Source organism: Lynx canadensis, chromosome B4, assembly GCF_007474595.2.
Source record: "Lynx canadensis isolate LIC74 chromosome B4, mLynCan4.pri.v2, whole genome shotgun sequence".
In the NCBI taxonomy this organism is placed as follows: domain Eukaryota; kingdom Metazoa; phylum Chordata; class Mammalia; order Carnivora; family Felidae; genus Lynx; species Lynx canadensis.
Genome location: NC_044309.1, coordinates 49,049,010 through 49,073,319, shown reverse-complemented (window position 1 = coordinate 49,073,319; position 24,310 = coordinate 49,049,010). Strand labels below are relative to the sequence as shown.

Here is a 24,310-nt window from a genome sequence, read left to right as displayed (position 1 = left end):
CATTTTTTAAAATAAATTTAAAAACCTCTTTAAAAATACAGAAAAAGAAAGTAAAAACAAAAGTAGCTATCAAAAGCAACATTAATCTGGCAAAAGCTGACAACTTAAATGACTTACCTGAGTAACCAGTATATAAAAACATGCTAAAAGCTTAAGAACTTGACCCTTTATTCAACACGGTCAACCAGAAACCTGACCAACATGAATAGCCTAGTTACAAAAGAATTATAAGGCATGGTATGACAGAACTTCACGCCTGAAATCCTTCAACTTACAAACTTAGCTCGAAACAACTTTTATAGATTCCAAGCTATATGCCACCCAATGATGTGGAAGCATGTATCTGTGTTATTGTCTTTAGATTTTTCTAACCCATAAGAAGAAATCCCCTTGACTCATAAATTTCATGATTCCAATCTGACACCTATAAATCTCAACTTATTTAAGGTAAGTCGGACTCTGACTAGAGTCTAAGCAACCCACGGTACATTGATAATATTGCTGCAGCTGAGTGGAGAAGCAGGCCCGGAACAAGCGGTCACAAAACCACCATCCTGAGACCGTGGAGATTATCAGCGGCTCTCCCCGTGCCATGCCTCTCTTGGCCTTCAGAGGCTGTCATGGCCTACAGGGCTTTCCTCTGAATACCACAAATCCCCCCAAACGTATTCTCTGGTTGGTTATTTAAGGAAAGTTATCAAGGGTCATTCACAAGATGAATACGGAGAGAAAAAGCAATTGGCAGTGATGTTATTCATTGGTCTAAAGTATTTTCCAAATTACTGGTTTAACAGACTCCTCATATTTAAAAAAATAAGTACAAGTCTAAATCCAGTTGACCCATTTTATTATAAGGTTGGTAAAAAGGCTTTTTGAATGCCATCTGAACTTAAAGTAAAATAAACATTGCAGGTGTACAATTATCCCACGTTTATAAAATATTTGCTATCTGTATATACACATATAGGTACACAAATGCGCATTAACGCTCAGTAAATTTTAACAGATTTTGGGGGGATGGTGAGATTTTAAGTGATTTTCCTGCTTTCTGCCAATTTTGATTTACTATTTTTTTTCTTATAACTAGCATATATCATTTAAATAAGTCATTATTCTGAATTTCTTTTAAAAAGCAAGTCAAGCATTTCCATCCAAAGGAGGAAGAAGGAAGGTAAATGTAAACCCAGCAAAAAACATGGAAATTTTAAAAATTTAGTACAAATAATTGAATTTCAAATTCAGGAAACAACATGTTTACTACAAATTCTTTAACCACATTGTCTTTTTGATATAGTTATGATGTAGAAAAGCTTTCTGGCAACTTCCATTTATAAACTCAAATCTCCCAAGAAACAAACATTGTTTTGTTTAGAGGCATTTTATTTAGACAACTAAAACAATTAGATGTTCAGAAGCAGTGTACAATGAAAGAGAAATCAAACCAGTTACTTTATCATGAATTCCCTCTTCTTTACAACTAAAGCAAAAGGAAAAAAAAAAGGCTTTCTGCTTTTAAGGGAAACTTCAGAAAAATAGGCCAATATATTTTTCTTCTCCATAATAACATAAACGGCTACAAGAAATCTAATTATAATAAGAGAAATTGGATGTTGGCTTGCACATACTCATTAAAAAGACAACAGGCCATCATACCACAAGAGCCTACTTCCACCTGCCTTCATGTGATACTCTTGCGTTTTCATGTACAGGTAACAAACACCAAGTTAGTTCCAGCACTGGAGCTAAGTCATATTCCCCATAATTTACTGCTCATGTTTGCCTTAAGCAGAGAGTAACTCCGGGAGGCTGATGCTTTTCTCTGCTTGCTTGTTTTAGTCCATAAGTTGTACATTATCTGCAGCATATGCCCAATGCTCAGGCCTTAACTTCAGGAGTTGAACTATAGATGGAATCTGAGTTCTCTGAAGCAATTTCTTCTGCAATGAAAAAAATAACAATGAAAAACACCCCACATTAGTCAACTTAATAAAGAAAATTTCTGTGTTAACCACATTTCTGTGTAATAAAGGAATGAAAATTTTTTTGGTAAGTGCGCTGGTGAGGCGAGGCAAAAGAGAACAAGGGCACAAACCATTAATGACTAGACTCATGTCACTGAAAATGCAATGAAGAAAGAGTTCATGTATTTCACCCATTACACTCCTACACTGTAACTTAACTTCCCAGGGGACCCTCTGCTGGGCTACACTTTCAGTGACTCCAACTATTGAGTAAACACTGAATTAAAGTCTTATCTTTGGAAGACCTGGCCGCCTCCTTTATTTATTCAAAATCAAACAATACTTTATGATCAGTATACCTTCCAATCTGTAATTCTACATTTGGGAAGCAGCACTTGGGAAGTAGCATGTCCTGAATAAATGTTACAAAACAAGTACAACTGCAACAGCTTGTATTTTTATTTTAGCAACTGCCTCGTAAGTTAGACTCCACTATAAGAGTAACCACCTCGAATCCACACTACATCTTCATGCCCACCACTATGCTATAGATACTTAAATATTTGTTTTATGAACATGTGTATAAAATTACATACATATAATAAACTTTCCATTACTTAAGTATGTCCATATTTAATAAGTGTCCTTTGTCAATCAATAAAACTCATCTAACCCTTTAATTTACATCCCCCAGGACTCAACGAAAGTTCATTCATCAGTATTTACCTAGCTCCTCTTCTGTTGTCTCTGGAAAACTGATCTTTGGCTTTGCCAGCTCACCGCTATCTTCTTCTATGGAAAGAAAAGCACCTCATGATTATGTGAATAACTTCCAATAACTTCCAATATTTAAAGAAGAGTACACATTATTCTAAGCAACGAGCTACAACATAGGAACCTCTTTCTTAATAATTAAAATTCTAAAATATTATGTGTCTCCTCAAAGTTCACTATTAAGTTCATACTACAACTATTTTGGGATCAATAACTAAGTATTTTTATTAAAAACATGTCTACCTTATTAATAAGGATCTGTGAGTAATACCATTCAGAGATTAAATACATTTACTTATAAATTCTTTATACTGCCCTCTAGCAAAATTTGAATTAGGTTCATTCCATTCACCAAATGATCAAGTGTAAAAACAAACAAAAGAACAAAAAACACAACAAAAAAATTTAACCAAATAACACAGTAGCCAATTTATAATCATGGGCTTCTCTGCTTCAACCATATTATAGAATTTAAAATCTATAGGCGACAGAAACATAGAAATAAAACTAGTGATGAAAAATGACACAAAATTATGAAGTTTAACTTGATAACTTTGTGGGCTTTTTAAAGTAAATTCTACCAACACAGGGCTTCAACTTCCAACCCCTAGATTAAGATTCACATGCTCCACCAAGTGAGCCAGCCAGGGGCCCCATAAACTTGATAACTTTGAATACAAATTCTTACCAGGAAGCACACATTTCCAAAGGCCGTATGTTTTTCCTACCACAGTCTGCCATAGTCTCAATGTTCCATCTTCAGAACCACTGGCATAAAGTTCTCCATCAGGACTAAATCTCACACAGTGAATAGGACCAAAGTGTCCTTTGTAGGATTCTGAAAAAGAGAAGGGCTATTAGATAATTTAAGACTTAAATAGTGGCTAAGTATTGATACACTAAAGAAAATACTGTCGTTTATTATTGGGAAGATGCAAAATTCAAAGAGCTAAACCTCACTAAAAAAACCGAAGTGATTCTGGGTCGCCTGGTTGACTCAGTTGGTTAAACGTCCAACGTCAGCTCAAGTCATGATCTCATGGTTCATAAGTCTGAGCTCTGTACTGACAGCTCGGAGCCTGGGGCCTGTTTCAGATTCTGTGTCTCCCCCTCTCTCTGCCCCTTCCCTGGTCATGCTCTGTCTCTGTCTCTCTCTCTCAAAAATAAATAAACATAATAAAAAAAAAATGAAGGGCACCTGGGTGGCTCAGTCAGTTAAGCATCTGACTTCAGCTCAGGTCATGATCTCATGGTTTGTGAGTTCGAGCCCTGCGTCAGGCTCTGTGCTGACAGAGCAGAGCCTGGAGCCTGCTTCAGATTCTGTGTCTCCCTCTCTCTCTGACCCTTCCCCACTCCCACTCTCTCTCTCCCTCTAAAATAAATTAAAAAAAACATTTTTCAAAAATCAAAGTGATTCTTCTCACAAAGTGATACATAATGTCTACCATTTCTCGGTAAAATTACCCGCTTCGAATTTTAGCACACATTACGGTTTCATATTATCCCTCAAAAAAAAAAAAAAAAAAAATGAGGCTTCATGTGCCAATAAGGATGAAGGAAGGGAGTAAATTCTACGGAAAACAGGTCTAAAGTCTCAGTTCAATCCCAATTTCCACATCCTAAACTCACTGCCTATTTACCAGGAAACCAATTCCTATTATGACTACGGAGAGCCACCAGATGGAGCTCTTTTATACACGTTGCCTCTTAATTTCCTACCAGACTATTGGGATTCTACTATTCATTCTGTCACACAGAACATTAAGATACAAGCTCAATGCTGATCCTTAAATATTTTAATCTGTGGAATTTAATGAGAAAGTGTACAGATCAGTAGTGGCGCTGTTATGTTTAAATCATATCCTTATTTATGAACTTTTCTCATCTACTTTCTAAATGCTAATCATCTTATTAGTTTTCAAAGTCTTTATCAGACCAATGCTCCTGTTCTGTCTCCATCCATTCAAGTCAAGAACCCTCATCTTCCCCCATGTCTGTCCAACCAGAGAATATCATGAGAGTATTATCACAAGAGAAAAGTTTTCATGAGAGTAGAAAGAATATGAGAGGTTTGTAATGAGAATAGCTGGGTCAAAGGTCCAGAGTTCACTAACTGTGACCTCAGATCTCAGGCAAATAATTTACTTCTTTTTCAAAAAGAATAAAATACATGGCCAAAACATTCTGAAACCTTGGAAACTGACATTAAATAAAGATAATGAAAAAAAGAATCTTAGTTGGGGCATCTGGCTGGCTCAGTTGGTAGAGCACATGACTCACGATCTTGGGGTAATAAATTCAAGCCCCACTTTGAGTGTAGAGATTACTTTAAGAATAAAAGAATCTCTTATTTAAAAGTCATTTATACTCAAATAATAAAGAGTGAACCATAAGCAATTATATGGTCCCTTCACCAAACTTCCATTTATCCAACCCAAATCCATTAGCTTTCCCAAAGAAACAAAACATAAAGTTGTCTTTTGCCTTCATGTATAATTCTAACAAGCTTAATATCATTGGGTGGTAAAGCAGGAGAGTTAGAAGAAATAAAGTAGCAGCTTATGGAAAAAGGAATTATAAAAACTAAACATACTAGTTCAAAAAGCAAAAACTATTTTGGGAAGGCTAAAAGTAGATACTGAGAGCAATGATTATGAAACACCTACATAAATGTAAACCTAGATCACTTCTCAGCCTTTTGGCTAAGACCAAGTGTAGTATCTGTTCTTATCAGTTTAATAAATGTAAACCTAGATAAATGATTATTAAACCTAGATAAATGTAAAGTTAGGATGTATGTCAACTTCAAATTAACTTTACATGTCCCTCCCCCTCCTTTACTAAGGAATATTATTATGAAAATGGAAGCAAAAGTCAGACTCCAAAAAAAACCCCAAAATCTCCTCCAATTCAGATCCCAAAGGTATCCCTATAATAGGTCACAGCTGTTCCCCCTCCCCCCATTCTCTACAAAGCTTAGAGATTCTTAAGCTGGCAAAACAGAGGAGCCAGGTAGACGGGCTACATACTAGCACTATACTTCACAAAGAACAAATACCCTTACAGCTGCTTAACGGAATTTTGATATAAGACTGCCTTGTTGTATCCTCAGATAAATATACTGCACTACTGTATAGAATATCAGAATACAATGAACTTAGGTTAAAAGGAAAAGGTAAAATTGAGAGTTCAGTATACTTTGTTTGTAGTTCTACAAATACTTCTACCAAAAATGGAAAAAAGTCCTTTATTTTTTCGCTTGGAAATAGCAAGCTTTAGTTAGCCATAAAATTTGCTAACTGAGGTGTTAATTACTAAAACCTAGCATTTGACAAATGTAAACACATCATTTTAAGGGAAGAAAAAAAGGACAACTCACCTAATTCTTCTCCACTATTATAATCATACTTATAAAGTTTAAAGTCTTCACCACCTGCAACAAGAAATTCTTTCTCAGGATGAAGAGATGCAGAATTGATGGTTGCAGGAGCTTCAAAGGATTTAATTGGGTCCAAACTGGAAAATAATTTAAATAATATTTATAAACGTTGAATACTGCATAATAATACCAAAAAATAATTCAGTTTCTTTTAAACTGTTCCTAATTTCTGAAACACAAGGAATAATTACATCTTCATTTAGTCAAACATAAAGAGATGTTAAAAAAAAAAAACAACAAACCTGTAAATAATATTAGCAAAAAAAGTTCAGAAAGATACTATGCCCAAGAGGAGCTCATACCAGAAATACAAGGCACTTTGGACAGCGAATGCCTTCTTGGAAATGACTGTTAGCTAATTAAAACAGCATGGCTAATCTATTTGGATTTTTACACTGAACAAAATGTAATTCTATATTGTTTGATTTTTCCATGATAACCATGCATTATCTTTGTAAACAGAAAAAGGTTTTACAGTAAGTAATTAACATAATGGATTATTTGTACATTATTCTCAATTGCTGAAAATGTATGAGCTTCTGCAACAACAAAAAACCTTCAGTGCCATAAAAATATAAAACTGCTAAAGATGGCTCAGTTTTTAATATCAAGCTTTAAAAGAATAACCAAATTTAAAACTACAGCTATATAATAAAAATCAATGCACAACAACAGCTTCACCTGAGTATCAATGAGTTTGGACATCGGCTCTTTTCCAGTCTAATTCTAAAAGTCCTGAAAGGCTCCAACATAAAACATCAAGAGCATTCCTGCTCCGAAATGCCACCACCCTATTCCCATCATCACACACTACATACAGAAATTCAAGTTAGTCATGACTGGTGCAGGATCACTGAAGAGCAACCTTCTGCCTTGAATGGTAGAACGTTCAGTAGGCCAGCAAACCTCTGCCACTGAGACAGGATCCGAGGTGCTGATCTAAGCAGGGCTATGTGCTGCCTAAATCCACAAGGGACCAATGAACACAGTCATACAAATTAATGGCTCCGGGCAATTGCATTCTATTACTACCACTTCACTGTGGGTGCATGAACTCCTTTACATTCTTAACTGCTTTTCTCCGTTTTTACTACCTCCTCTTTCCTTTTGCCCTTCAGTAAAGCTCAACTGTGCAAGCGGCCCTTCTGACAAAAGGTAAAAGACTGCTGGTTGGAGCATAATGTGGTATAATCTTTACAGAAATCATGTATGCAAAGAACTTTATTTATTTACTTACTTATCAAAGTTTTTATTTATTTATTTTGGGAAAGAGAACAAGCAGGTAGGAGCAAAGACAGAGAAAGAGAAAGAGAATCCCAAGCAGGTTTTGTGCTGTCAGTACAGAGCCCAAATATGGGGCTTGAACTCAAACCAAGAGATTAGGACCTGAGCTGAAATTGAGTTGGACACTTAACTGACTGAGCCACCCAGCCTCCCCTACAAAGAACTTTCCTACCCTTTGAACTGCTAATTCATATAAGGAAATACTCAGGTTTCTCTTACAAGGAAATATCAGAGATGTACCATAAATCACTGCAGCGTTAAAACAGGGAAACTGACACATGATTAACACCTATTTTGTAATACATCTACCAAAAATATTTTCAAACAATTTTTAATAGCTAAGAATAATTTAAAATAAAAAATCTGAATTACACTCATAGGACCCTAGTAACTAAAGAAAAATGCCCACATGAACACACACATATAATGTTATAAAAGACTAAAACAGAAAATAAAACTACCATTAACATTCTGGCATCTATAGTTGAAGAACTGTGGGTAAATTTTTTTTTCTATTTCCCAAATTTACAACAGAGGTATTAACCATATTTATGGTCACAAAAAAAAGAGGTCTGTTTTTGGAAAACATCACTAGGTCTACACAAACTTCAGAGAAAAAAAAAAACAGTTTCTCTAAAATTTTAAAGGGAAAATTAATAAGAGAATCAAGATCACAGTGGTTTTATACAGTAATGAATGTTAATTATAGCACCAGTCTAGCAATCCTTTTAAGAAAATTATCATTTAAAAGTTGTTAAATTTTACCAATGTCCTAAATATCTGGAAATTAATATGATTAATTCATCAATATTCCAAATTGTTAAAAAACATATTGTTAATGGTATGGAAATATTTCCTCCTATATTATGTAGTATAGGCTAAGATTTGTTTTGTAAAGAGTTAAATACCTTTCACATTTGCCTTCTAATTTTTAAGTTACCAAAAAAAAAAAAAAAAAAGACAGAAAAGAAAAGAAAGAAAAATTAAGGTATTTCTTGGACATACCTTACTGCACTATGAAAAGCAATAGATCGTCCATAAGTTATTACCAAGATCTCTCCCTCAGGAATATATTCCATACTGCTAACAGACATATTAAAATTTAGAGACTTCACTTCTGTCATAGTAGCATGATCCCAAAGGCTGCAAAAAAGGAAGAGGAAAACAGTGGTATTTACTCATTTAAGAAAAGTGCGTAATTCCCAATTATACCTACAGATTAATCAATGAGAGAATAATCACAATTGTGGTACAACAACCTTCATTCCAATTCACAAATTATAGATGATACAGAGAATGTTTGGTTTCCTATACAATGATAAATTACTTGGTATCTGGTTGGTGAGGTCAACTTTAACACTTACACATACCTCCCAAGCCATTTAGCAAAATTACACTGTTAAGACATATAAACCTTAATTTTGCCATTCTAGTGTCACTCTAAATAATGGTTCTTATACTCTGTATTTGTGAATATGATGACAGCTATTATATATTACTACGGGAGAAAACAATCAGCACAAAGAATTGTGTATAGAATTTCAGGACTTTCATGGACTCCCTACACCCAGCCTGTCCACTGACTCAGGTTAAGAGTAGGTGCTTATAAAGATATCAGTAGTTTTAATTAAGTGTCTTGTGGATTCTGCTCTAGGTTTATAATAGTAAACAGACAGCTCCAGAAAAATGTCATCTATGCACAGCTTAAGGTTTAAATTATTAAAGAAAAATTACTTACCGGACAGTTTTATCATCAGCTGAAAGAATCTGTTTATCCTCACTGCACCATAAAGCTTTTTTAATACCAGAAGTGTGACCACTGATTTCCTTAGGTTCTTAAGATAAAACAATTTAAAATTGTTAATATTTCATTTTCTTAACTGAGCAACATTGAAACAATATGTAAAAAGAAAAGAAAAAATAAATTTTAAGTAAGACTGCCAACTTTTCAAAGCCCAACACAATGCGAAGTTACTGTTTATAAAAGAATACATTTAGTTTTTCTGCACTGGATGGAAAACTTATTCGCATAACAAAGAACCCAAGAACTATGCTGTTATTTATCCTCACTTGGGACTGAATATATCACTCCCTCCAGGCTACTTTCTGCTTCCAAAAGCATTACCATTACTGTACCACAATGAAATAAAAGAAGCTAATCAAACATCATCACTAACACTGGGACCTTCATCCAAGTCACTGTTGGTAGTAACTAACAGGAAAAAAGAGGGAAATAGAGGCTGACAGAAGAAAAGGAGAATAAAAAGCAATGCGGCATTTCCCAAGAATATTTTTTTTTAACTTTATTTATTTTGAGAGAGAGGGAGAGAGAGAATCCCAAGCAGGCTCCACACTGTCAGTGCAGAGCCTGATGCAAGAGTTTGAACTCAGGAACCATGAGATCATGACCTGAGCCACCCATGTGCCCCTCCCAAGAATATTTCTACACTGAGAGCAAAGCACCCAAAAAATAGGAACCTGTCTCCATTGGGAGACTTTCCCTTCAAAAGATTAAAAAACAACAACAAAACAAAAACAAAAACAAAAACAAAACTACTCAGTGTTATCTTTGGACAAAAACATGCTGGAGGCAAAGCTAGTCAACACTACTTTGATTTGGGGCAAGTTACTTAATCTGTCGAAGTAAAGGTTACTTAACCCTTTCATTTCTTCATCTGTATGATGGGATAACGACAGTTACTGTACCTCATAATTTGAGTATAAGGACCAAATGAGAATATTCATCTGAAGCTTCTAACCCGGTGTCTGACATACAGTAAAACTTCAGTTAATTTCTATTGCCAGTACAGTGCAAGAACCACTTTCAAAAATCAGCTTGGAGAAAGGTAAAAGATGAAAAATATCCACCAAAGGCCTGAACTACCTCGCAGGGTCAGATAGACATGCTGATTATAAGAGGTCCAAGTACTTTGCTATGTTTTGGCTTCAAGTTATCAAAGAGAATGAAGAGAAATACTTCCAGATGCTAATGAAGAATCACCTATAAATGTAGTCTGTTTGGTCACCTTAAAAATGCTTTTAGGAAAGAGAGTATCTTGAGAATAATTACTTAATATCCAATGTAGCTTTGACTTTCACACAAACTTCGGAAGTTCACAGATTTATGAATAATAAATACCCATGATACAAAATTTAAGATACCAACTTATATAAAACAAAATCTTGTTCATCATAATTTCATAGCTTTTGTTTTTTAAAAAAATTTTTTTAATACTTTATTTTATTTTTTTTAATTATTTTTGGGACAGAGAGAGACAGAGCATGAACAGGGGAGGGGCAGAGAGAGAGGGAGACACAGAATCGGAAACAGGCTCCAGGCTCTGAGCCATCAGCCCAGAGCCCGACGCGGGGCTCGAACCCACGGACCGCGAGATCGTGACCTGGCTGAAGTCAGACGCTTAACCGACTGCGCCACCCAGGCGCCCCTGATAGCTTTTGAAATACATATAATGTGGCTAGAAAAGCATTAAACTACTACAAAATAGACTACTACAAAATGAATATCTGTACCAGAAAAGAAAAGGTATCTTTTACAATTTCTATGCAATAGAGAATTCATTAGGGAAATGATAAATTTTACCACCAAAAACTTTACAATGTGTATACCATAAACCTATTTATTTGAGAGACAGAGAGAGAGAGAGGAAAAGAGAGAGAGCATGCATGCATGAGCAGGGGAGAGGGGTAGAGGGAAAGAGAGAATCTCAAATAGGCTCCACACTCAGCATGGAGCCTGATGCAGGGCTTGATTCCACAACCCTGGGATCATGACCTGAGCCAAAATCTCAACTAACTGAGCCACCCAGACACCCCTATACCATAAACCTTAACTAATAAAATTTAAGGGGCACCTGGGTGCCTTAGTCTGTTAAGTTTCCTACTTTGATTCAGATCATGATTTCATGGTTTGCTGAGTTCCAGCCCCACAATGGGCTCTACTACACTGACAGTGCAGAACCTACCTGGAATTCTCTCCCTCTCTCTCTCTCTCTCTCTCTCAAAATAAATTAACTTTTTTAAAAAATGTAAAAGCAAGCAACAAATTAGAATACAATAAAGAACCTTAAAACCAATAAAAAGGGGCGCCTGGGTGGCTCAGTCGGTTGAGCGTCCGACTTCGGCTCAGGTCACGATCTCGCGGTATGTGAGTTCGAGCCCCGCGTCGGGCTCTGTGCTGACTGCTCAGAGCCTGGAGCCTGTTTCAGATTCTGTGTCTCCCTCTCTCTGACCCTCCCCCGTTCATGCTCTGTCTCTCTCTGTCTCAAAAATAAATAAACGTTAAAAAAAAAAATTAAAAAAAAAAAAAAAAACCAATAAAAAAAGATGAACACCACAACAGATAAATTGGCAAAAAGTATGAACAGGCTATTCACCAACAAATACATTAAAATGGCACTCAATAGTTATTTAATCTCATGAATAATTTTTTTCAAGTTTACATTAATACCACAGAAACATTTTTCTTCTATTGAATTGAGAAAGATACAGTTAGTTATCAGTGTTTGCTAGAACAGGTTAACTATAGATATATTTTTTACACTTCTGTAGAACACACTTTAGTAATTCCTACCAACAGTTTCCAAGTATACCTCCTTTTTGTCCCAACAATTCTATTCCTATGTAGTTATTCTACAGAAATAATTGCGGAAATATTTGCAATTAAAAGGATGTTAAGCATAACACTACTTATAAAAAGATTTTTTTAATGTTTTTATCTCATTTTTGAGAGTGAGAGAGAAACAGAGCACGAGCAGGGAAGGGGCAGAGAGAGAGGGAGACACAGAATCTGAAGCAGGCTCCAGGCTCCAAGCTTTTGGCACAGAGCCCGACGCAGGGCTCACACTCACAGACGGTGAGATCATGACCTGAGCCAAAGTTGGATGCCCAGCCAACTAAACGGCCCAGGCACCTCAAGCATAACACTACTTATGATATTTAAAATCTGTAAGTAGCCCAAACAGGTCACATAGTTAAGAGATTTTTTAATCCACTTATCCATAGGATGAAAATGATATAGTCATTAAAAACAGTGGATAGAATATTTCAAAACATGAAAAAATTGTGAATTGCAATTTTTAAAATTTTTTTAAATTCAAAAAAAAATTTAAAAATCCTATTAACTAATACATTCACATGGTTCAAAAATCTGAATATATGTACACACTAAGAACTCGCACCCTTCTTACCTTCTACAGATAACCACTCATTCTTACCAAAAGGTAGTAACAATGCTACGCATCTTTTTAAACTTAATATGATAAAAATTTAGCAAAATAAGATTTTAGGTTGTAAGAAAAAGATACAAGTACAATGTAGCAAATAAATGGACATTATAAAAAAGATATTTGCATAGAAAAAAAAAACCTGGAAGAATATGAACCAGAAACTAAAGATATTAACAATGATTAATACTGGATTATGAATTATGTTTTCATTTTTTTCTTTGTGACTATCTTTAACTTCCAAATTTGAGCACTGAACATGATTCTTTTTAATCAGGAAGACTTATTTAAATTAAAACAAAATATAATACAGGTATAAATTATGCTTACCTGCTTCAGGTTTGTTCAAATCATATATGCGTAACAGTTTATCCTGTCCCCCGGTTAATAAGTAATTACTATCCTGAAAACACACACAAGGAAAATGTTAACAGATTAGCCACTTTAACAGCTATATCTTTCTGAAACTTCTTCAACATCAACTAAAATCTAAATAAAGTTCACCGACATCAGGGGCGCCTGGGTGGCTCAGTTGGTTGAACATTTGACTTCAGCTCAGGTCACAATCTCAGGGTTCATAAAATTGAGCCCCACATCGGGCTCCGTGCTGACAGCTCAGAGCCTGGAGCGTGCTTTGGATCCTGTGTCTCCCTCTCCTCTGCCCCTCCCCTGCTCACGCTCTCTCTCAAAAATAAATAACCTTGAAATAAATAAAGTTCGCAGGCATCATAAAGAGACGTAAAACGTACCAATTCTGAGAAGATACCATAGAACATTTATCCTTTTCGTAATTGCCTAAATTTCGTAAAACCCTTTAAGCTTCTCCAGTTCAAATGTATTACATCACCTACCACATGAATCTTCTCCATCTGCCTTGATCCTGCTCCCCTCCCCACTAAGAAACACTTCTTTGGTGATCTCAACTTTATCCTCTCCCTTCTGAAAGTAGTTAGGAAACATTATTGGCACATTTTAGATATTTGTTGCTACCGATGGAGAACTCAGCCAAGAGTTCCAGGGTATCTCAGGATTAACCAAATAAATAAATAAATCTCTATAGCGTAATATGCAATTATATTATCAAATATAAGGCAATATACACCTAATATCACCCCAAATATACAAACCAATCAAGTATACAACCGTCACTACATCCTATAGTAACAGCAATTTCACTCCCTAAAATAAATTCTATTTTCTGATACCTGCGTAAAATCCACAGTCTTGACAATGTGTTTATGAGCCAGCGTCATCAATTCATCTCCTGAGACAGCATCCCACACTTTGCTAAAAGTAAAAAGAGTGAAATTAGAAGAGAAATATAATGATAATTTTGATGATTACCAAGTAAGTTAGATACATGAAATGTTATATAAATGTATTACGTATCTCTCATTATCTTTAGTATCCCTCACTGTTAAGAGTTCATTTGATTACATATTTTAAATGATTCTAAAGAAAAATATACCTGTAGAAGCCATGTAGCGAACCTAATTTTGACAATGAAAAAGATCTACAAATTTAAGTAAGTGATATCCATGAACCAACCCATCCTTACCTTTAGCCTACAGCCATAATATCCTTTTAGCAAGACTACAAAACATTTTAACCGATTTTAAGTTTCATCTTTCCAATTTGTTTCTCTAGTCACTAGTCTCACTTACATGCAAAACAAACAAGTGAAAAACAAAAAATCCTAGAAAAAATTTGCAGAAGAATGAAAAGGCCACATAAAATTTTATATCAAGACAGTAGAGAAGAAAATATTCTCTCTTCCTCAAAGTTGACTCTTAAATTCTCAAATTCTAGTCCAATTAACTTCCCCCAAAGTATCAGCCTTTGATTATATAATGCTAAAACAGGATTTTTAATCTCTCAACTGCCTGTTTCCCTGACCCACTCCAACCCAAAATATATGTGTGGTTGTGTGTCTATACAAATATATATGTATGTATGCACACTATAAGAGGTTCCACGGGGCGCCTGGGTGGCTCAGTTGGTTAAGCGTCCAACTTCAGCTCAGGTCACGATCTCACGGTCCATGGGTTCAAGCCCCGCGTCGGGCTCTGGGCTGATGGCTCAGAGCCTGGAGCCTGCTTCCAATTCTGTGTCTCCCTCTCTCTCTGCCCCTCCCCCGTTCATGCTCTGTCTCTCTCTGTCTCAAAAATAAATAAATGTTAAAAAAAAAATTAAAAAAAAAGAAGTCCCCCAAATAAAAAAGCTTACAGAAGAAAAAAACTCATTTTCTATCAGAAGTGATTATTGAAAGATAAACAAGAAAACCTTGCTTACTGGGAAAAGAACTGTTAAGAGTGAACAAACTATGCTCCATAAAGATTTTCATTTTAATGTAACTGACATTTATTTTTAAAAATAAAGGGAACCATATACAGTGGGGGGCAGAGTGGAGGGTGTGGGGGAAGCACGACCAAAGCAGCAGCATCCAGGGTGCCAACATACCTATAGTCTTTTCCATCCTATTTAGAAACACTACTAAAATTGAAGATGACACCTTCTGACAGTGTGTTCTAATAATCACGTCTACTAACTTTGGCATATTTCCATTATTCACAGTAACAATCCTAAAAAGGGTTTATAGCCCTAAAAATAATCTAGAATAACCTAAATGTTTTCTAATGTATTTTTCAATCACCAGACATGAAACTGATATTAACTAGCTGGCTGAGGGGCTCAAATGAAGGCAGTGAAGGATCATTAAAACAATACCCTTTCATCAGTTAATCATGCAGCGTTTACTTTCTGCACAACTCATGAAGTACCCGTCATCTCCCTCAACTACGGATTCACCTTACATCCCCTGTTTCGTGCATATGATAATGTTATCTATTCAATACTTTTCTTACCCTTGGAACGACTTACCATAAGTCTCAAAAGAGGGGTTGCTTAAAATTTAACAACAAAAAACATTAAGTTATTTTAGGTGGAAAAAACTGCCCAGCTATCTCAACATGACCAAGTCATCAAAAAGGAGATAATTCCACCTTCAATGTATTGGCAACTTTATTCAGAGAAAAATCCATCTTTCTATTGTCTTTTACAAGCGAGAAAACTGACCATACACTGTTTACCTATGGATTTCTGGGCCTAACTCCAGATCCATTTAATCACCCTCTGGAACAGAGCACAGTAACCTTCTCCACTTTAGGCACCCTCTCCAAATGATTTTAAGAGGAAAGTGGAGATGCTAAGAAGAGGATCACGGGAAGTAAAGCTTACATTAGCTTCATGAATTAAAAGATATAAAGAGGATGGAGTTTCAGGAAATAGTGTACTTATCACCTGACTCAATTGCCCGAATTATCTCAAGATAGCATTCCAAACTGACCCACAGACCAGCTCTGCTGAATACATTTTCTCCACAAGAACAAAATACACCTCTAGATACACATGACATTAATGAATTTTATGAGAAACATAGGAAGGGTGAGTGCTTCCCAAAAATTATTTATACCAACTATGATTAATCAGGTAAGTGGGGGAAGCTATTCTTTAGCTGGATCAAGTTCCGTAACAGCAAGTCCCATGCAAATCATTAAGAGATTATACACAAGGCTCCTACTCCTCCAAGACAGACACTGAACAAGTAAGGGGTAAGACTCAACTACTATTTATTGAAGCATCTACTAGGCAACAGGCGCTGTGCTAAACTCCAAGGATGTAAATGGAGAAAGATCTCTCTAATCCTCCCAAAAACCATGTGGTCTTACACCCATCTTACAGATACGAAAGCCAAAGTTTTAAGAAGCAACCCATGATCAAACTGGAAATACACAGCATGGCTAGCCCATGAACTCAGCCCTCACCAAAGCGAATGCTTATATCTTTCCCACTCTATCATGGCACCTAAAAGCCTTAAGGGGGGGGGGGGGAACAAAACCAAAAGCATTTAATATTTAAATCTATTCAACCCTCTTGCACAAAACCAAGTAATTTCATGGCTTTAGCCAAAGAAGTTCCAAAATTGTACATATGATTTTGGTCTAGTGGGAATGGTAGCTATCACTGCTACCTTACACATGCAACACTTACATACTCATTCAATTTTAGGCAATGTTCTAAATATTAGAAACATTTTAACTCATTTAATATTCACAACTGACATAGGAGACAAGCATTATTACTATTCTCATCTAAGATGACGATACTGAGAAAAAAGAGGTTAAATAAATTCCCAAGGTCACAGAACTACTAAATGCCGGAAGCAGGATTCAATTACAGAATCCGGTTCATACTTTTCATGCTACTTGTAAACACAGACATTGAGACTTGAAATGTTAAGCACAAAAACAACACTGAATACCTATCCGCAGACACGTCCTCAAATGTGTGATTTGGGTTATTAATGCTCTATAAGTGACCTAAATAAAGATAATTGTTCCTCTGGCAGCAAGATAAAATCCTGACTACTCTTTCCAAGACTAAGTATTTAAAGTGCCATATTTTTTCACGCCTTTTTCGCTCTCCATTTCAGAGGCGTTATCGCATGAACAGTAATTTCTATCTAGCTCTTTATCTTCCCAAGGACTGGTATTATAATTTGATCAAATGCACAAACGAAGGCTCTTCACAGATTTTACAGAGACAGGCATCCTTCCCGACAACTTTTTGCACAAGTCTCTTAAAGATCAGAGCAAGCCCATGAAGCAGGAGGTGACAAAACATTTTGCTCACTAATTAACACTGACAGGGCCCAGAACTGAGGTTAACAAAAATGTATCCTTTCAGAATTGCAATTCAAAAGCTTGTTTAATGCTAATGTTTGCAGTGTCTAACATCTTGTTCCACTTAAAACTTCATTGTATTTTTTTAATTTGAGAGAGAGAGAGACTGTGCAAGCTTGCGTGAGGGGGGAGGGGCAGGAGGATGCGAGGGAGGGAGGGTAGGAGAGTGAGAGAGAGGGAGAGAAGTAGAGAGAGAGAAGGGGGGGAAGAGAGAGAGAGAGAGAGAGAGAGAGAGAGAGAGAGAGAAAGAAAGAGAGAGAGAATCTCAAGTAGGCTCCATGCTCCCACAACCCTAAGATCATGACCTTAGCTGAAACCAAGAGCAGACGCCCAACCGACTAAGCCAGCCAGGAGCCTCAAAACTTAATTATGTTTAAAATACAACTTTATTAACTATTCACTTATTACAGCAGACTGGGAGCTAGTTTCAACAATGACATTTTTAATATCCACATCCCAAATGTCTGAAGTCTACTAGAGTTGAAAACCTCAGTTTCTACCTCTGTTATAAAATCAATGACTTTCATTCCCAATGACAATGTTCCTACTAGACTGAGCAAAAAACTCTGGAGGAGTTGAAGCGGAAAAAAAAAAAAGCTAACCTCTTGGCAATCAGACAGAAGTATTACAGAAGCAAAACCAAGATCTGTGATTAACCCATTCTTTACTGTCTACTTTAGAAAACTTCCTCAAGTTATTTATGCAACAAATACTAAGTACTGAACAAGCCAGGGGATATAAAAAATATAAGACATGACCCCTGACTTTAAGAAGCAACAACACATAAATCAATTATGTGCTATAAAAGTGCCAGAAGTTTTAATACTGGGAACAGTGTGAGCCCAAGAAGGAATGAATGGGCACTTTCACCTGATTGCACTCCAGAAGTCTTCTGAGAATCACTTTTACCAAATAAAAAAAGGTGAATGGGAAGGACATGTTACAAGTATGCACGCTCACATCTACAGTAACATTTGACCTGAAGCTGTTGACATTACAGGATTTATATAAAATCAACAGCGCCTTATTTTATCAGGATTACACACAATCACAACAAGGCACAGCACAAAGCCTTGTAACAGTTACACATAAAGACGTAATCGAAATCTATTCATTGAAGTACAGACAAAAGTTCAGGCTGACATTTATAACTTTTGTTACTGCTCTCACCATCTCAAATTTAATCCCGGATAGGCACTATTATCGCCCTCACCTTGTTTTAAAAACTAATTTATTTAATTTTACATACAGTAGAATTCATTCTGTGCCATAGAAATCTACACGTTTCAGCAAAGGCATAGTCACATATCTACTACTACAATGTCTTTATTTTTTATAAATACTCCTAACATAGAATTACGAGAGATGAAGGAAGGAAGGAAGGAAGGAAGGAAGGAAGGAAGGAAGGAAGGAGACTACTTTTACTCTCCAGAGTTGAGTGTAACAAAGTCTACTACCATACAATTGCTCTTGACATTGCCTTCATCAGTTTACACATTTAAGTGTCTGTTAAGTCATAAACACAATCAGAAACTAGAATACCAAGACTATATAAAAAAATGAAAGTGCCCAGAAGGGGAAAGTGGGTCTTTACAAGTCACTCTAACATATGCAAAGGCCAAAACCAAAATAGGTAAGATGTATTTTGGCGACAGTAAGTTTAGTGTAACTAGACCACAAGGCATATGGTATGCAGTGCCAGAGAGGTAGATAAACCAAGATGAGGCCAAAGTGTAAGCTGGCAACAACTGAAATTTAACCTTTAGGCCAGTGGTTCTAAGGCTGGACATCAGAACCACTTAGTAGAACTTTAAGGAAAAAAAAAACAAAAAACTGATGTTGGGGGATGTGGGGGCCTCATCTCCAGATCAATTAAATCAGAATTTCCCAGACACATACATCTGAATAATTTAAAGTTCCCTTGGGTACATGCAAGGTCACAAACCACCGAAACTGCAGAGGGAAGAAGGAAGATCATTAGAGAAGTGACATGATGAAATCTGTTTTTAGGAATATTATGGAAGATAAAAAGAAAGCTACTAGTGGTAGGGGCATAAAAACATCATAGCCAGGAGATATGCTGCTATAGAATCAACAATGATGAGGAGCGCCTGGGTGGCTCAGTCGGTTAAGCAGCCAACTTCGGCTCAGGTCACGATCTCGCGGTCTGTGAGTTTGAGCCCCGGGTCGGGCTCTATGCTGACAGCTCAGAGCCTGGAGCCTGTTTCAGATTCTGTGTCTCCCTCTCTCTGACCCTCCCCCATTCATGCTCTGTCTCTCTCTGTCTCAAAAATAAATAAACGTGGGGCACCTGGGTGGCGCAGTCGGTTAAGCGTCCAACTTCAGCCAGGTCACGATCTCGCGGTCCGTGAGTTCAAGCCCCGCGTCAGGCTCTGGGCTGATGGCTCGGAGCCTGGAGCCTGTTTCCGATTCTGTGTCTCCCTCTCTCTCTGCCCCTCCCCCGTTCATGCTCTGTCTCTCTCTGTCCCAAAAATAAATAAACGTTGAAAAAAAAAATTTAAAATAAAAAAAAATAAACGTTAAAAAAAAAATTAAAAAAAAAACGATGATAATGTGGACGTAAGGAAGAAATCAAGAATGATTTAAATTTCAACCTTAAAAAACTTAGAAAATAAAAAGCAATGGAGTTTGGAAGTTTTAAATATGTGTAAAGCCAGTTAAGAAAAACAGAGAATGAGATGGGGCTAAAAATCCAGGCCATCAGCACTAGGAAGCCACAGAAGTGTGCAATATCACTCAGAAAGCACATGTAGTGCAGCGTTTGTAAGCACGACCCCCCAAGACTCGTTATCTAAAGTGCTTGTTAACAATGCAGGTTCCTGGGTCCTAATCCAGACATAGACAATAAGTCATTTAAAGTCTCTGAAAATTGGTGAGAACCACTGAAGAGAAAGAAGCAGAAAGGACTAGAGGTTTAGTGAGATCAAACATCATGTGCTCTATCTGATAGGCACTGAGTCAGAGTTTTATGAATAACTGAGGTTGAAGTTTTGAGTACTTCCATTAACACAATCCACGGAGATCTCCAAAACTGGCTGTTTCGGCTATACTTACGCAGTGAAATCCGCAGCTGCTGTAGCTGCTTTGGTGGCATCCTTATTCAATGTGGCACCCCAAACAGCACCCTTATGACCCAAAAATGTTCCAATCCAGTCTCCTGTATCTCCCTGACGTAGCATAGGCTTCCCGTCTAAAACACATTTAAAAAAGCATGTTATTTCGAAGTTCAGATTACTTAAAATCTAAGACTCGAACATAAAGTGATTGTGTTCAATAACAAAGTGGAACACTGCTTTTATTGTTTAACTATTCTCATTCACTGAGGTCACTATGAAACGTCCAGAACTAAATTAACTGAAGAGCTGAGCCAGACATGCTCACTGAAGCGTCTGTAATTCGGTAGGAAGAATACTGATCTATGTCAAAATAATGCAGATTTCAGTCTTATTTTGGAGAAACGTCTTAACCTAAATCTCAGTTTCCAATTGAAGAACGGGACTAATACCACAAAGGAATGTCCAATGAAATAATAACAGGAATGACAAGTCTCTGTAAAATAACGAAAGGTATTACTTAGCCTGGCCTAGTTTCTTCTTGCCCCAAATCCTTGAAAGATTATTTACAGTATTTAATGGCCGGGGCGCCTACGCAAGCGTACAGTCCGGATGCTCCAGAAATAGCAATAAAAGTAAAATGAGAGGCCCAGACGGGGGGAGGGCAATACTTGGCCTCACCAGAGGATCAGAAAAGCCTCTCTTGGCTCCAACTACGAATCCCTATTTTCCCCATCAGACCATGTTGGCCTCAATCTCAAAGGCTGAGATCACCCTTCGGCACTGGGGAATACCTTTGGAGCCAGTCCTAGCCGTCAGGGATCTGGATCCAGGGGCCCTGCTCACCTTTGCAAGCGCTGATTAAGAAATAGCCATAGGGCGTGATGCCACTGAAGGCCAAATCAACCACAGGCCGCGTGTGGCCCGAGCAGGTGAGCGGAGTCTGCCTCATTGCCATGGCGGCGGCGAACCGAGCGATCCGGCTGCGGAGCCGAGGGTCGTCTGCTCTTTTCTTTCCTCTGCCGCAGAGCCTCTGGCTCAAGGCCCCCGCCCTGACACTGGGGACTGGGGATGGGCCGAGAAACAGGAAAAAGAGGCCAATCGGGTAGCAGCGAGGTCAGGAAAGGGTTTGGGGATGGGCCAGGGCGTCTGCGACGGGCGACCGACAGCGGCAAGGGAGGGAAAGGGAGGGAGGGAGGAAAGTAGGGGAGGGGGAAAACCGGAGAACCCGCGGCAGACCCGCACGGTCCACACCGGTACCGGCAGGAAGTGACGATACCAATGACGTCAAGCGTCCGTCGGAAGTGACGATCTAGCAAGAAGGCAAGTTTGCCCGGTGAAGAGCTAATAGGACAGCAGTGCGCAGGCGCTAGATCAGCACACGTTGGCCACATGACCCTGGTCCCGCACCGGCCACGTACGGCGCCTAGAGAAGCTCTAGACTTTGCCTTGGCATCTCCAGTTCCCAGCTTTGACCAGCCGAAACCGGTCTTGTCCCTGGGCGGAGTTTGCTGAGTGCGAAAGCTGTGACTGCCCTTCTCGGAACCTGGACCTGGCGGCCCTTGTGGATTATGCGCCAAGCAATCCAACTGGCTGGACCGTGCTTGTTATCTGAACAGAAAAACAGAGTTGTTCCCAGCAGCGCCCCAAACCAGCAAACTTCGTCTAGGATTTTTTTTTTTTTTTTCAGTTCTTACTGAACAACTACATAGGCAGCTCCTCTGGGATTGTCTACAAGTAAGGCCCTTAAGAAACGTGGTTTCTCCAGGCACTCCTAAAAATTCCAGTAGTGTTAGCGATTTAGATACGAGTGTTTTGTGGTTTTAAATACAATTAAATTTATATTACTTTCTCTTTTGAGGACGTCGAGGGACACTAGTGCAATGGTCCCCAAACTTTGATGAAATACTCACCAAAGTAAAATTTGAATCTGCACTCCCATTAGGGAGATGATGTGCGTATTACATACATGTACATTGCAATTAGGCAAAAACGTAAATACCAGAAGAAGCTAAAAACTATAAATAGAAACTCGGGTATTATTTTCCTACAGGCAGCCCACTTCGGGCAGGGGTATCGCTGCTCTGTAAAACAATCAGAACTGTTGATACAAAACTTTTGTAAGCAGGAAACGTCCTTCCTGGAGCAAGTTTCTTTCCTTTTAATATAGACTGTAAAGGGAAGACAGATTTTTGTGGCTCTTTCAGTACTTTATCCCCAAGACCATAATATTTTAGCACATACCAATAAATCAGCACAAATGACTGAATGTTTCCTTCTCCATTTTTTTTTTTTGGTAATAAGCGTGTATCGCTTATTCAAGATTCAAGTCTTGAATGGAGACTTGAAGTACTTTCCCATTCTATTTTCTTAGCATTTTGTTCACTCATTTACAGTACAGACTTACTCTATATGTTTTTCATTATCTTTGGTTTTACTCCCTCTGCGGTCCAACACACACAGACTCCACACACTTAAATTATGAGCTTCTTTTAATGGCAATGGTTATGGCTTTGTCATCTTTGTACTATAGTACTGGAAGAGTGAGTGGCATTTAGTGGATGCTCAACAAATGATTGTTTACTGCTTAAATAACTATTACTGATGGCGGTAAATGAAAGACACAACTCAAAGCAACTAGTCAGTAAAATATTAGTATATATCCACTAGTTGCTCATGGAGTGTAGATAAGTATATAACTGATAACTACCTGTCTCTAAAGAATGTATACAACTTTATATAATGACAGATGGTACTACCCTTATGGTGGTGAGCATTGCATAATGTATAGAATTGTCATATCACTATGTTGTACACCTGAAGCTAATATAACATTGTATGTCAGCCATACTTCAATTTTAAAAAAAGGAAATGGAAAAATGTGTTTTTAAAAAGTGTACTTCCTGCTCATTTGGATTCTAATTTTTGAAAGTAATATGTATCTGGATCAATGGTGTAGACTTCAAAAGCAGTTTAATATTAGAAGACAGATTAATGCAATTAATATAATGTCACCCCAACACAGCATTCTATTAGATGTTTAGATAACCCAAATAGGCATGTGTTGCAAACAAAGTTACAAATCTGCAATTATTTAAAGATTATTCATGGAGATTAATATATAAAGAAATATGTTTTAAAGATCTAACAAATTATTGGAAGTAATGAATGTTTAGCAAGGTTGCTAGATTTAAAAAAAAGTATCAGAAAACTAATTGCATTTCTATAACTAGCAACAAACAGAAAATGTAATTTTTAAATGTGCCATATAAAATAGCTTTGAGACATAAAAAGTACTTGGGAATAAATCTGACCAAGTATGTTTCCCAGCAGGAAATTCCTGGCACACTGAAATGTAGAAATGGAGAAAAAGCTGGCACACTGACATATAGAAAATGTAGAGTTTAATGAATGGAGCATTTACTAAGATGTAGTCAGGATCAAAAGTAACCGATAAGGAATGCTGAAGAGGCTCAGGGAAAAGATGGGGTACTAACCATAGATGTGAATGGGTGACTGAAAAGGAGCAGTTAGCTTAACCTGAATTCCCAAAGCTATGTCGATAGGAGAAGGCTACTGGGAGAGAGCTGCAAAACTCAGGAGAGGAACACAGCTGTAGCCACCCATCACGAGCCCCAGTAGTGGAAAAGAAGTAAGGGAATGAATACTCAGATCTCCTGCCCATGCTTCCCACTGGCTAAACCTATCCTGAGGTCAGGAGGCAAGGAGTGTCTAAATGTCACTTGATAGAAGCCATAAATGTCATCCCTCTTAAGACATGAACCATAGTGCA

The 24,310-nt window shown here is 37.4% G+C and overlaps 1 protein-coding gene and 1 pseudogene across 2 annotated transcripts; one reads left to right on the top strand and one right to left on the bottom strand.

Moving 5' to 3' along the window:
- Positions 1–830: 830 nt before the first annotated feature.
- Positions 831–21,786, bottom strand: LOC115518363 (serine/threonine kinase receptor associated protein). 2 transcript variants are annotated; one of them, XM_030321823.2, is made up of 10 exons: positions 21,364–21,786; positions 20,519–20,654; positions 13,907–13,988; positions 13,032–13,104; positions 9,197–9,293; positions 8,464–8,601; positions 6,115–6,251; positions 3,424–3,573; positions 2,688–2,753; positions 831–1,937 (listed from the first exon to the last, which is right to left on the bottom strand). In XM_030321823.2, exons 1-10 carry the CDS (start codon positions 21,473–21,475, stop codon positions 1,876–1,878), a joined length of 1,053 nt encoding a protein of 350 aa, XP_030177683.1. In that variant the 5' UTR covers positions 21,476–21,786; the 3' UTR covers positions 831–1,875. The 2 variants fall into 2 exon arrangements, with proteins under 2 accessions (XP_030177683.1, XP_030177684.1); XM_030321824.2 differs by having other exon boundaries at positions 1,360–1,937; positions 2,688–2,750; positions 21,364–21,783.
- LOC115519629 lies at positions 5,418–5,543 on the top strand (annotated as a pseudogene).
- Positions 21,787–24,310: the final 2,524 nt, after the last annotated feature.